This window comes from Athene cunicularia (assembly GCF_003259725.1).
Source record: "Athene cunicularia isolate RWA chromosome 10 unlocalized genomic scaffold, athCun1 chr10_part1, whole genome shotgun sequence".
Taxonomy (NCBI): Eukaryota; Metazoa; Chordata; class Aves; order Strigiformes; family Strigidae; genus Athene; species Athene cunicularia.
Genome location: NW_020799112.1, coordinates 2,034,757 through 2,047,634, shown reverse-complemented (window position 1 = coordinate 2,047,634; position 12,878 = coordinate 2,034,757). Strand labels below are relative to the sequence as shown.

Genomic DNA, 12,878 nt, shown 5'->3' with positions numbered 1-12,878 from the left:
GATGGGAGGAGAACACAGCCCCCCTGTAATGACACCTACAATTAGCATGTGACAGAGAAGACCTCACCCTTGAAAAATAACCTCTACGATGACACAGAGATGGGTGTGCAAGGCAAGGAACAGTCATCAGCTTCCCAAATGAAAGGAGGTGCGCGCATGGTTTCCATTTCTAGGAGCTAGCAAGGGTATCCTCCCCCCTACAAAGGCTCTAGACTCTGGCAAGCACAGCTCAAAACACAGCCCTACGATAAACAGCCATATGGTTGGAGAACTTCAGCTCCACCAACGGCCTGAGGCAGCCCAAGCTTTTTTTTTGAAGCGAACCCAATTGTATTACAGAGGGTATTTCCCAACACCTTCATGCAGCGGGTTCAAACCACCCTCCAAGGAAAAACACCCAAGCGGTTAAAGCCCTTTAGTAGATCCTCAGCAACACAAAAGCGAGAGGAAGAAAAGCGATGCAGGAAAGCAAACACTGTTTTATTCATCGTTTCATCCTGCCAGCCCCAGCCCTCCCCACTGCTCCAGTAACCCCCATTGCTGCACGCAGACGCTGCTGCTCTGCTCCTATTTCCCAGTCAGCAGCAGGGACGAGGGGATTTTTCTCTTGGATTTGGGCTGAGCTTGATTTATTCTTCTTGTTATTATTTTTAAGCAAGATGTTTCCTCGAGGGGACCCTGCGGGAGCTCATTAAAGATCACAGGACGGTTTTGGGGTGACGGGAGGGAGGATGCTCTCCCCCCTCGGCACACAGGAATGCTGACTCCGAGCCGATTTCCCTGAGGAGACCCCTTGCCGCAGGCCGGGAATCCCTTTGGGCTAAAAATTGCCAAATTCATTTTCCTTCCATTTATGTAGAAAACTCCCAATTCACCTGTCAAATAATTAAATGGGCCGGCAGCCCAGTATCACCTCGTCTGCTCCATTAGGAGAGTTTTACAGTTGCTATATTTATCAGTGGCATCAGTGCAATTTCCTCCCCCCCCTCTTAAAACGGAGCAATTTTCTCTTTTTAACCCCATTTGCTTTTCTTATCAAGGCAGTTATTTGACACTTAAAGGGACATGATGACTTAAATTGTAGGAATTAGAGCAAGCAGCCGCTCCTCCTGCCTGCCTTTCCTCTGAGCAGCCAAAGGGTTTGTGCTTCACAGACAAGCAAATCAAGAAGCAGCTTGGAAAACCTCTTGAGGATCCATCTTCTCTATCTGAGAAGATTTTTCTCCATTTTAGCTAAGAAAATGTGAATTGCCACTCTGCTGGTTCATTTCCATGCCAGATCTCCACCTGGGCAGGGAGAAACATGCAGAGAACAGGGCTTTTGGACCAGGCTGGGCAGCCTCAGCTCCCCAACATTTTGATAGGGGATATAATTTATTTGCAATACATCACCAGGAACATACATTTCACACTCAAAAAAAAAAAAAATCTTTCAGTAAATTGAAGCTATGCAAGCAGCAGCCCAAAACCATTTGCCTCGGGTCCCCTTTTGCTCCTGACTCCCTCCGGCACAGAGTGGGGTTGATCAAGGGATGCTGAGAGCCGAGGCACTGCCGGAGGAAGGCGAAGTCCCCGATGAACCCGTCAAGGCGTGCTCCTCCCTGGGCTGACAGCTTTTCAAAGCCCTACAAATTGCTCGCCGGAGCAGTGTTATTCATCTCACCCGCATCCCGGGGTGAGCCCTGCCAGTAAAGTTTATTTTTCAGCCTCATTGGGCTTTCAGAGAGTGGAGGCAGCTCCAGCCCCTCACCCTGCCGTCGGGGCTGCAGGCTGAGGAGGAGGGCTGGACCTCTGCCACCCTCACTGTGATGGCCGCTGTCATCGGGATGAGTGATGGATGAGCCGTCAGGGGGACAGACGGGAGACACACGCCATCCATCACCCTCTAACAGAGACCTCTGCCCCAGCCCTGCTGCTCCGGTGATGAGAAGACAGAAGCTGTTATCCACCATCATCGCTCGGTGATGCAAGGGCATCTGCATCCCGGCATAAGCACCCTTGCCCTGCCCCTGCAGCTCTGCTCCCCCTACCACTGCAGACAAACAGAAATTCAATGTCTCAGCCCAAAACCAGCCCCTCAGTACAGGTTGAGCCAGCCTTGCAATCAGGTCTGGGTTTGATTTAAAGCATTCAGGAGAGGCCAGACCTGGGCTTAGCTTGCTAGATGTGCTGCTTTTAGCTGGGGAACAAATCCAGCTCACAGCCTGTCATCCACATCTGACCTGGGGGAAGGGACTCCTGAGATAGATACCACCCACATGCCTTAAGGAAGCCCCAGCCTGAACTCCCCCCAAAAGGGGCCAAAATGAACCCAGCTGTGGCTCAGACTCCCCCAGGTCCCTGTGCCTGAAACACATTTGGTGCTTAAGGAGTCACTGCTTTACTTTCTGTATCTTGCTTAAAAAATAAAGGTGGTCTTTATTCCTGGGGAACGTTTTTGTTCATCCTTGTGATTTATGTTACCCCAAGTCACTCTGTACCTGTGCATGCTTTATAAGGGAAGCTGTTTAGCTCCATGGGGAATCCAAAGGGGTAAATCACAGCATAAGCAGAGCCAGGAGCGGGTTCTGTCCCATTTTTCAGACCTGTTGAAACTCCACAAGTCACAGCTGGCATTGCACAGTGTGGACGGGGTGTGCTTAACATGGGAAGCACCAGCTGTGTCTCACCCAGCTGCCTGATACTCCTGCGCTCTTGCAGCCTGGTAAACAAGCAAGACCGAGCAGGAACACAAGCTGTGTGCAAACCCATTTGCCTGCTGCAGAAAGGCTGCGATTCTTTGTACCCTGACAGCAACAGATTGCTGTTTTGGGATGGGCGCCTTGCTGCCAGCTGGTCCAGGGAGACTGGAAACAAACCATCTTCTGTGGGCTTGCAACCAAGTCCAACTGCCAAGGAGATCTCCAAAAGTTGGCTCCTTCCCCCTAGCACCACATAGACCCTCTGGAAGTGAAATGGGAATAGTTCCCAGAGGAAGGGACTGACTTATTCTGACCTGGGTGCTGACTGCCCATAACTGAGCCCTGCATTCTGCTGCAAAGTCCCCAAAGGTTCTGGTGAGCCCAGTCCCCTCTCCTCCGTCCCTGCCAGGCTGGGGGAGGATGTATCCCTGGGGTTGAGAGCTCCAAGGCTCAGCCTCAGCCATCCCAGCAACTGAGAGATCATCCATGGCATGTTATTGATCTGCTCGGTGCCGTGCCCAGGTCCTGGGACAATTAGGCAGCCGTCTGGCTCTGCAACACGCACGAGGCATTTGAACAGCCAGTAGAGCCTCCCGCTTCGTGCCTAGGAATACATTATCTGCAGGCTGTGGTGAGATGAGAAGAATCATTATCCTTGTGCCTTGGCCTTTTGGGGAGAGCTCAGCACCCATCCATCACCCTCACTGTCCTGCAGAAGAGATGCTCAGCACAGAGGCTGTCTCAAGGAGCTGGTCACCCACTGGGATGCGCCTGCATGTCTTTGCCATTTGGAAGAGGAAAACAGACGGATGTGATAGCCCAGCATCCAGATTTCTCAGCACTCCACCCTAAGCAGCAGCCTGCAGTGGGACTCCTCACCCCTCTGAAGTTGCCCCTCTCCATGGTCCAGCATTACCAACTCCCCAAACTATTGATCATCCAAGTTCTGCCTGAGTTTAGGAAGATCTTTAGGCTCTCAAACTTCAGTTTAGGGTTTACCTTCACCATGCACTGCCAGGATCCACATGTGATGGTCTGAGATCCTCAGTTTGCCAGATCCAGGCTGCAGCATCCCAGCAGTGCTTTTGGAGATTAAATCTCCACCTGGTCCATCCCCCCTCCCCACAACCCAGCACAGTTCAGCCACTCTCCAACATATTTTCCATCACTCCAGCCCTCCCAGGAGGGCGGGGAGCCAACATCCACCCGCCTCTCAGCTTTTAATTTTTAAATAAAAAACACCCTGGCAAATACTTGCCCAGTGACATCAGCAGCAGGTGATTTATTGCATTCTCTCTGGGGGCCCAGGAGTAAAATTGCATTTGCTAATGCCTCGCCTTACACCCTGGCCCAGCTCTCCATCCCGCTCTGCATCCCAGCTGATTGCTATCGATTTCCACAGCTCGAAAGAGTTTCCGTCTAGACATTTGCTGAGCAAACTCAATCAGGCCTCGCTAATAAGCATTTCTGGCCAGTATATTTTCAGCTGATCAGGGAAGGGATAGCACATCCACTTGAAAATCAGGAGAGACAAAGTGCTGTGAAGGGAGAGGAGTTGCTCCAGGATCCTGAGGGTTCGCAATGCTCAGCATCCTGCCTGCAGCACAAGGAGCAGTCGGCTGCCCTGGAGAGGGGCTGAGCCACTCAGCAGGGCTCAAGCACCCCGTAACTCCTGTGAAATACACGGACCAAGTGTCCCAGAGCTGACAGCAACACATTTATCCTGTACAAGGGAAAGAGCCAAGGCACAAAGGTGTCCTGCAGCACTGCAGCAGCAGGTAGCTCCCTGCACAGCACACTGCGGGGGAGAGGGATGCCAACCCAATTTTTACCCTACAGCCACACCAAGATAGTCACCAGGACCCAGAAGCACATGTCCAAGCACTCAGGCATCCTTGTGACCACATGTCAGACACAAACCACCACCTGTGGAGTCCCTTGTCACCTCTCCACCACAGGAGCCCTTAGCTGGGGGGCTGAGTGAGGGTGCCAGCCCCATCCCCGAGCCAGCAGCCTTTGCTGGTGGCCCCGATGCTGCAGAAGACTTTGCCGTCGAACCCACCATCCCCAGCTCTCTCACCAGCCCAGCTGGAGGACATGGGGGCTCCCTGGAAGGAGAAGAGAGCCCAGAGGATGCCTGGGGAAGGTTCATGACATCAGTCCCATCTCCAGTACTGTAATCCAGCTTTCTTAAGCAATGTTTTCACAGGTGTATAAGACACCTCTGAGAGCAGCATAGACAACATCTTCATCCACAGACATGTTATTCTTACAGTGAGGTGCAGGAAATGGAGCCCCTGGGGTAAAGGTTGTCTTTTTTATTTATTTAGACAGCTTTCAACATAACTAAGAAAAAATAAATGCAGCCTCTTGGACTATGGTAGCCCTGCCCTATGGTTCCTGCAGTTTTTAGAAGTCTAGATTTGAGCTGCAAGATGAAACATTTAAGATGTGTCAGCCCCAGATGACTGCAGTCAGCATTTTAAGATCTAGGTGACACCATACACTGTTGGGATGGCCAGCTTACAGGGCTGCCTTTTGGTAGTAGAAATGCAGAGTTTGATGTCTCATTCCCCCATCCCCACGACCAGGCTGGGAACACGACGGCCTGAGAGCAGGAGCAGTGCTGGAACCAAGCTGAGATGGGGACAGGATGAAGGGGTGCAAGGGGACCCCTTGCATCCCTCCATCTCCTCTCCAGCACCTCAAAGCTCTAAGGGGAAGCTACTATGAATAATAGCATTTTGGTATTAATTTAGGATGGTGCCTTCTCCACCGTTTGCACTCACCTGTGCTGGTGAAGATGCCAGATCCAGGCTGTAGTCCGATGAGGAGAGGTGAAAACTGCTGCAGCTCAGTGGTCGCCTTGGGGCAGGAACTGAGGAAGAGGAGGAGGAGGAGGAAAGATGCTCGCCTGCTGAGTCACCCGGGAGCTCCAGGGAGGAGCTGAGCACAGGGTCAGCCCGCAGCCTCTGGTAGTAAGAGAAGGGGTTTGAAAGCCCAGATTCAAGTTTCAACAACCCTTTCCCAGTCCACCCCCCCATATCCCCCATACCATCTGCCCCCACATTTCTCTAATACTTGGGCTCAGGGCCTCACCCTTCAAGAGCAGAAGTTTTGCAAGAAATAAAAAAAATCCCAAACCAAAACCCTAAACCAGACATAACCACCTCAACATTTATTTTAGACTTAGAGACTCCCCATGCATCCCTAGAGATTGCTCCTCCACAGCCCCAACTGCCTCAACAAAGGAAAAATGAGTGTGATTCTGGGAAGTGTCACCATCCCTGGGGGTCTCTGCTGGAGGGGCTGCCTGCACCAGCCAGGAAGGTGAGGGGGCTTTGGGTGGGTTAAGCAGATGAGTTGGAGGCTCTGGTCCTGCTGCAGGTGCCATGGGTGAGATCTGGGGCAAGCTGAAGGTCTGGTGCTTGGTAGGGGAGGATTAGCATGTAGTTGGACCATGATGGGGCAGGCAGAGCCAGGTGAATACCCCATAAAGGGTCTTTTCCTGAAGTTCTGTGCATGGTTTGACTGTAAGACCCTCTTTACTGGCTTTACTTGGGTGGTTGCTGTCTCACCAAGACCCTGCCTGCATCTTGAGCTTGTCTCAACTTGCTCATGTCCTGGACAAAGAGGGTCCCTGACTTTGGTGGCAGGCAAGGGACAGACACCAGGCTCCTACTCAGCAATGTTAAGGAATGAGGGAGGGGAAACTGAGGCAGAGATCTGCTGTTTAACAAAGACACCCCCTAAAAGCCATAGATACCTTTCTTCTTTGCCTCTGTTCTACCTGGTGCTTATGTAGGGCCATCTAGTTACCATAGGGCCAAATCCTGTCCTAAGCAGACTGGTCTGCTCTAGTTTTGCTGGCGCAAGGATCTCTGACCCCCAAATCTTGTCTCTCCTACCTCGGGGGAGCAGGCACGGCCCTTGGTGGGCAGCGAGTGGTAAGCAGACTCGGGTGTATGGAGAGAGCGGCTGGGGACAGTGATGTCCAGGGGGGCTGGTGCAGGGGCTGTGTCTGCCGCTTGCTGGTCCTCCTCCTCGGTGCCGGGGGGGGGCAGTGGGGCCAAAGCCAGTGTGGTGAGAGGTCGGTGCTCGTGCAAGGACGCGGTGAAGGCCAGCCGGCCACAGTGCATCGCCGGCTGCTCGCTGCCCACCCGCAGCAAAGCCATCACAGAGCTGTAGCGGTACCAGTCCTCATCCCTCCCAGCAGAGAGCTTCATCCGGGGCTGGTTGGTGCGGGGGTAGATGGCGAAGAAGGCTTCACCCACCTGCCTGCTCATCCTCATCCTCTCTGCCCTCCCAGGGAAGTGCAGGGCCTCGATGCGAAGCCGCACATCGTGGTTCCTGTCATTCTTGCAGAAACCTGCTGGGAACAGCGGGGGGTTGAAGTCTTGCTTAGAGGGGCTGGGGGTCTCAGGAGCATCTCCTGGGCTCATCCACCAGCAGCCCTGCTTAACACTGTGAACACTAGCAAATGGTTTATCCAGTCTGGATATACCTAGATTTTGGTGTTTGCATCAGTGGTGGTTGTGGCCCCACTCTCCAAGCTAGACCTTTCCCATCCACCCCACTAAGCTCAGACAGCTTAGACTCCAGCTCATGCTGCAGGCATGAAGGTGTGAGCATGGTACAAGGCTCTGCAAGCCTGAGACAGGCTGTGCTTGCTGCAGAGCCATGCTTCTGGGTCACCTCCCCTGTCAACCCATCCCCGTGGCATCCAGCCTCTTACCTCTGGGCAGAGTAAAGGTGAATTTCCTCCTCTGGAAGGTGTAGATCTGGTTGAGGTCTCTCTGCTTGATGGTGTCAGTGGTGCCAGTGCTGCTCTGGATGATGTCCCCACTGTTGACGCGGAGCCAGACACCAGCACCAGAGCCCTGCAGCAGCGGGTTCTCCACAGTGAGCTTCAGGGCGTAACGGCCCCGACGGTTAAACTGGGCACTGACCACCTCAAACTCAAAATCCAGGGTCTTATCCTCAGCCTTCAGCCGGGAGCGCTGCAGGGTCAGGGGGATGTGAGGCTCCCCTGCCTTGACTGCCATGGGGACAGAGATGGGATCTGGAGACAAACAGTCCTTGGTAGCAGGGACCTGGCAGGTCTCTGCCCTGGAGCAAGCCCTCCCCTCAGCTTGAGGCAGGTTTTTGAGCCCAACTGGCTATACCGCTTTTTGAGCCAAACTGGCTCTCCTCTTCTCTTCTCTTCTCCAGCAGGGAAAGCGCCTGGCTGTGCCCCTGTGTACATGTTTGCTTCACATCTCTGCGGGCAGCTTTCAAAGGAAGCAAAAAAGGAAAAGAAAACTCAGTCCCTGGAAAAGCATCCTTCAGTGCTGTGGGGAGATGCTGAAAGATTTCCCTGCCCCTGTGCAATGACAGGGACAGGGGATTTGAACTCCAGTTTGTTTGCTGGGAAACCAGGTAACTAGATGCGAAGCAGTGGCTGCCTTCCAGCAAACAGCCTGGGATATCCAGGGTAATGGTAAGCAATGCAACACAGACGGGTGTGTGCATACAGGGTGTGCTGGGGGAGTGTGCATCCCTGCAGCAGGGAATTGATGGCTCCTTGAGCCCTTTTTCTTGAGAAATTCACCACAAAGGGGTTTGCTGGATGTTTGCAGAGCCTCCGGGAGATGCTGTTGAGGATGGTGCAAGCCATGCCAGTTGCTCCCATGTGTTGCTAACCCCCATGGGGCAATCCCGCTTCTCCTGCACCCATGGGCTGTTTGCTGGATCTCTTGCTGATGGGACTGGGCACACAAGCCTGCAGCCTTGTGTTGATTTGTCTCTAAGGCAAGTTTGTAGCTGGGTTTGCTGGTGTCATGGGGTCAGGCAAGCCAAGGGAGAGGAACAGGATGAGCCTGGGAAGCAGTGCTTGGCTGATAGAGGGATAGGGGACTTTCACGCAGCTAATCCTAATACCTGGTAACTTTGGAGACAAGCCCAAGGCAGAAACTGCCCCATGACTTAAAGTGTCTCTACAAAACAAGCAGTTGAAATGGTTCTTTGCATGCAGGGCTGGGAGATGTGTATTCGCAGCCTGCCCGGGAACTTGCTGGGCTTTGGGCACCAAGGGATTGACTCAGAGCTGGGATCTTGCTGCTACAGTGAGAGCTGGGGGTGTCCTGAGAGTCACAGTTCGGCTGCAGAAGGGAAACTGGGGCTGGTGGGGTGCCTCCATACAGGTTAGGCGCCTTTCAGGAGTCATGTCCTGAGTTAAAGCTGGCTGCTAAAGGGATTTGGTCCAGGTTTGCTTTCGTCCAGCTCAGCATTACATGCGCTGCTCTTCCCAGCACAGGAGTGCGTGTTTCTGGCTGGTGCAACTGGAGCTGAGCTCCCTGCCTGCTAAACCTGCTGCTGAGCCAGCTGAGCATTCGGAGGTTAGTCCCACCATGGTTATTTCAGGACTGACATCAGGACAGTTGATGTCTGGGGTGGGCAGGAGCTGGAACAGCACAGTCTGATGCTCACCAGGAGCCCCCTGCCCCGCCATATCTCATTCCCCCATTGCCACTGAGAATAGCACATTCTCACAGCTTTCGGGATGTTTCCAGTGAAATATGAGCCGGAGCTGGGCTAGCAGATGGCCCTTCTCTAAGACAGCTCCACACTCCATATAAAAAGCCACATTCCAGTCTCTTCACGCTGGTGCAAGCTTGAAACAACAAGATTATCCTTGGGGGGAAATGGGTTGGGGGATAAAACAGCATCTGAGAACGTAGGGAATACGACTTTTGCTTTTTTCTATTATGGAAGCAGCCCAGGGACCTGTGATGCATTCAGCCAAGACCTGTACCAAAATCACTGCCTCCGAGAATCCCTTTGGCAGGGTATGTGGGCCATAGATGGATTCACTAAAAACAAATCCTAGTCTCCCACACCTTCCTGATACTTCCAGGGAGGCTGGTTGTACCTCCTGGTCCTTCCTTGGTTTCTATTTGGGAAAGAAAAAATCAGGTTGAAATCTCGTCTTGAGGTACTGATCCTGAAGGCAACCTTGGCTGATGCATTTAACCTCCTGCCTTGGTGAGGATGCTGCAGGGGTGAAGATGAGAATGAGAGGGGAATGGGTCAAAATTCAGGAAGCTTTGGGCACTGAGCTGGGTTGAAAGCAGAAAAAGGCGCTCTGCATTGTGCTAAGTTTGAGCTGGCCAAATGGGGATTGTGTGTGTGTGTGTGATTCCCCTGCCAGTCAAGCCTGTCTGGAAGAGTGGTAATGTCTCCAGGGTGCTCCCATATGCTGACGGCTGGATTACTTCCTTGAGAGGGCTGAGAGCATAAATGCTTTTAATGCTGTTGGAGGAATTGTGGGTTTTTCCCCCTGATGGCTGGAGACCACTCAATGCTCTCCCAAAGCAGAGCTGCTTTGGAGCAAGGTGATTTCTCCCAGCCAAGAGCCCAATCATGGCTTGAATTGAGTGCGTGATGCTGCTCTGAGTTGTTTCACCTACAAAATTGTGGCAATCTGGGCCACTAGTCTCACCTAGGATGTCACTGTCATGCTTATGTGCAGCTGGGACCCTCTCCAGCCCCTCCTTGCACGCCCACACCATGGTGGGGACTCCCTGCCACTGAGCTGGACCCTATTTGCCTGGGGCACAGCAGCAGGAGCAGTCATGGTGATGAAATCGGTGTCTGTGTGAAGGATCACACCCTGGTCTTCAGCTCCCAAATGCTTCTGAAAGTTTCCTCTGCCTCAATTAAAACCCTGCCAAGCTCTAATGTGGGGAAATGGGAGCTATTTCATCCTTAACTAGCCTGCTTAATTTCCTCCCGCCCCTGTGCAAACACATTACAGAGCCACTGCTAATGACAGCATCATCAAAGACTAATTTTCCCATAATCTAATCTAAGGCACGGTTCATTCATGCAGCATTTTCGCAGCTGTACCAGAGGCGCACATGCAGCAGGTCTGGAGGTGCCACCTCCATTGTGTGAACATGATACCAGGTACGGTGAAACCTGGGGCTGAGACCCTTCCTTGCACCCTCCCCCCCCAGCTAAATACCAATTTCCATGGCTCTATCATGAATGAGGTTGATTCATAGGATGGTGTGAGGTCGATTTATTTTGGCAGCCTGGGGATTTTTGTTCTGTAAAATGAAAGGTGGTCTGTGTGATAATGATGAGAGCTGGATGTCTTGGTTAAAGGTGGGTTCCTGCTGTTCTTAGCTCTGTTCCTGCCTGTAAAAGTCTTTTCCCTTAGGGAAAGGTCCTCATGGGCACAGTGAGAGTCAGAGATTTGCTTGGGACTGCTGGGTTGTACCTCAATGCTCCAGCACCTTATCCGTTGTTACAAGATAAAGCAGGATCAGGATATCAATGCATACAGGGAGAGAACCGTTCTCCAGGGGCAGAAAGGGTATTTGGGACAGACCTTCTGTGGGGCAGAGGCCCATGTAGTGATGGGCTCATGGCATCAGAGGGTCTCTGCGCCCTGCAGCTGCTGCTCAGGACTGGAAGAGGTGTAAGTAGCAGGTAAACCATCCCATCTCCTTCCTTATCCAGCACAAGCAGCAGCAGCATCTGGGGATGCCACCAAGTTCGTGGTTCACCTGCACCTTGCAGGGCTCTTCCCAGCTTGGTCCCTGCTGCCTGCACCGCTGTAGGCTGAGCAGAGGGCAGCACACCTTGGCAAGGTGCATGCACTGTCAGAGCCCGGGTGGGAACTGCACATCCAAGCCTTGTGTCTGGGTTCCCAACAGCCGTTTCTGAGTCAGAAATGCCAGACTGCTGGAATACCAACTTTCTGCAGGACATTAGAGTGCCTTGACATGTTTTGGTTAGGAACAAAGCCCTTTCAAGGCTGGTGTGCATCTATATAATCATCACTTTGCTAAGATCAGGATGGACATTGCCGGAATATTTTTGTCAAAGGGGGTAAAAGACCAAACACTGTGACTCTGAATTTCAGCCTCTTCCCTCTCCGTTATCCCTTTTCCCAGTGCCTCAACTTTCTGAGGAAGCACCTTTGGGATCCAACAGCAACATTTCTCCTTTAAAAACAATCCCAAGGAAGAGAGATAAAAACTTGCAGGTCATTTTGTTCAGCATTGCTACAAGGTTTTGGCTAAAAATTAATCTAAATCTTCAACCTTGATTAATTTTCCTTTGCTCCACTTGCTATCACATGTGAACTGTGTGTGTATTTGTCTAGATAATTTTCTTTTTTTGTAAGCTGCTGTTTCCTGGACTCTGTGTAGCTGGTGGGAAGGACACACTGACCAAGGAGCGGATGGATAAGGGCAGTGTGGCAAAGCTGCCTGTTCCTCCCAGCTGCCTGCACCCCCAGGGGCTGGTTAATCCTGCCCTCATGCCTGGGGCAAAGCATCCCCAGTTCACAGCCCAAGATGTTTTGAATCCCTTTCCCACCCCCTTTAGGCTGTTTCCTACTGCTGTGGGACTGTCACTCTGCACCCATGGCACTTGCTGGGTGATCCCTGGGCAGGATCCGGCCATCTCCGAGGTGCTGAAGGGAGGATGCTCTTGTGGTGGTGTCCCCAAACTGAGGACACTTGTCCCCAAGCTTGCACCAAACCAAAACTTTTCTTCCCTGTTCCTACCCCTCCCAAGTTGCACAGAGTGGGATCAAAACCAAATAAATCCGCAAGATTTGGGCAAAGGATTGGGCTCAGCTGATTTATGCCAGTAAGGAGCTGGCCCTTTGATTTACCCCAGGAGGGAGCAGAGATATTTGCATCCTGCTGGGAGGACACAACAGCATCTTGGTTCCTGGGCTTCCCCCTAAATCTCGGCAAGGAGTGGGGGTGGAGGGAGCAGCTAAAACCCAGCTGAGCCAGCGGAGAGCTGGGGAAGAAGGGGGCTGGGTCGAGCTGCCTCCTTTCCCGAAAAGCTCTGCTTAATCAAAGGGAGAGCGGAGCACGGGGTTGGTTGTTTTTAATTTTCTAAACCCCAGGGTGGCCCCCAGCCAAGGCCTCCTGGCGATGGAGGGGATAAAGTTCCCTGAGCCACCGCAAGCCTCCGCTCGCTTGCCGGTGCTCTGAACTTTGCCTTTAAGCTTGCATGGCTGCATCCGCGCCAAGCTTCCGCGAGCAGATGCTTTAGACCCCACATAGCAAGGCCACACTTCTCCTGAGACCCCCATCAAGCTGGGTCTCTGGGTGCCTTGCAAGGAAGTCACTGGTTGGACAAAGGTAACTCTTTTTTGTTTTCTTTCCTCCTCCTCCCCCCCCCCCCCCC

General features: G+C 52.5%; 2 protein-coding genes across 5 annotated transcripts in view; one reads left to right on the top strand and one right to left on the bottom strand.

The window, feature by feature from the left end:
• The window catches only part of CCDC33 (coiled-coil domain containing 33), a 40,851-nt gene extending 33,050 nt beyond the window's left edge, over positions 1–7,801 (bottom strand). Inside the window, 3 exon segments of the mRNA XM_026855796.1 lie at positions 5,471–5,653; positions 6,590–7,050; positions 7,417–7,801. Of these exon segments, the coding sequence (XP_026711597.1) occupies positions 5,471–5,653; positions 6,590–7,050; positions 7,417–7,726 (954 nt within the window). The 5' untranslated portion in view covers positions 7,727–7,801.
• A 4,787-nt stretch (positions 7,802–12,588) lies between these two features.
• STRA6 (stimulated by retinoic acid 6) overlaps positions 12,589–12,878 on the top strand; it is a 16,427-nt gene continuing 16,137 nt past the window's right edge. For all 4 annotated transcript variants that reach the window (XM_026855801.1, XM_026855798.1, XM_026855800.1 and 1 more), the window contains exon 1: positions 12,589–12,832. The gene's annotated coding sequence lies outside the window, so the exon portion shown is untranslated. The remainder of the gene's footprint in view (positions 12,833–12,878) is intronic.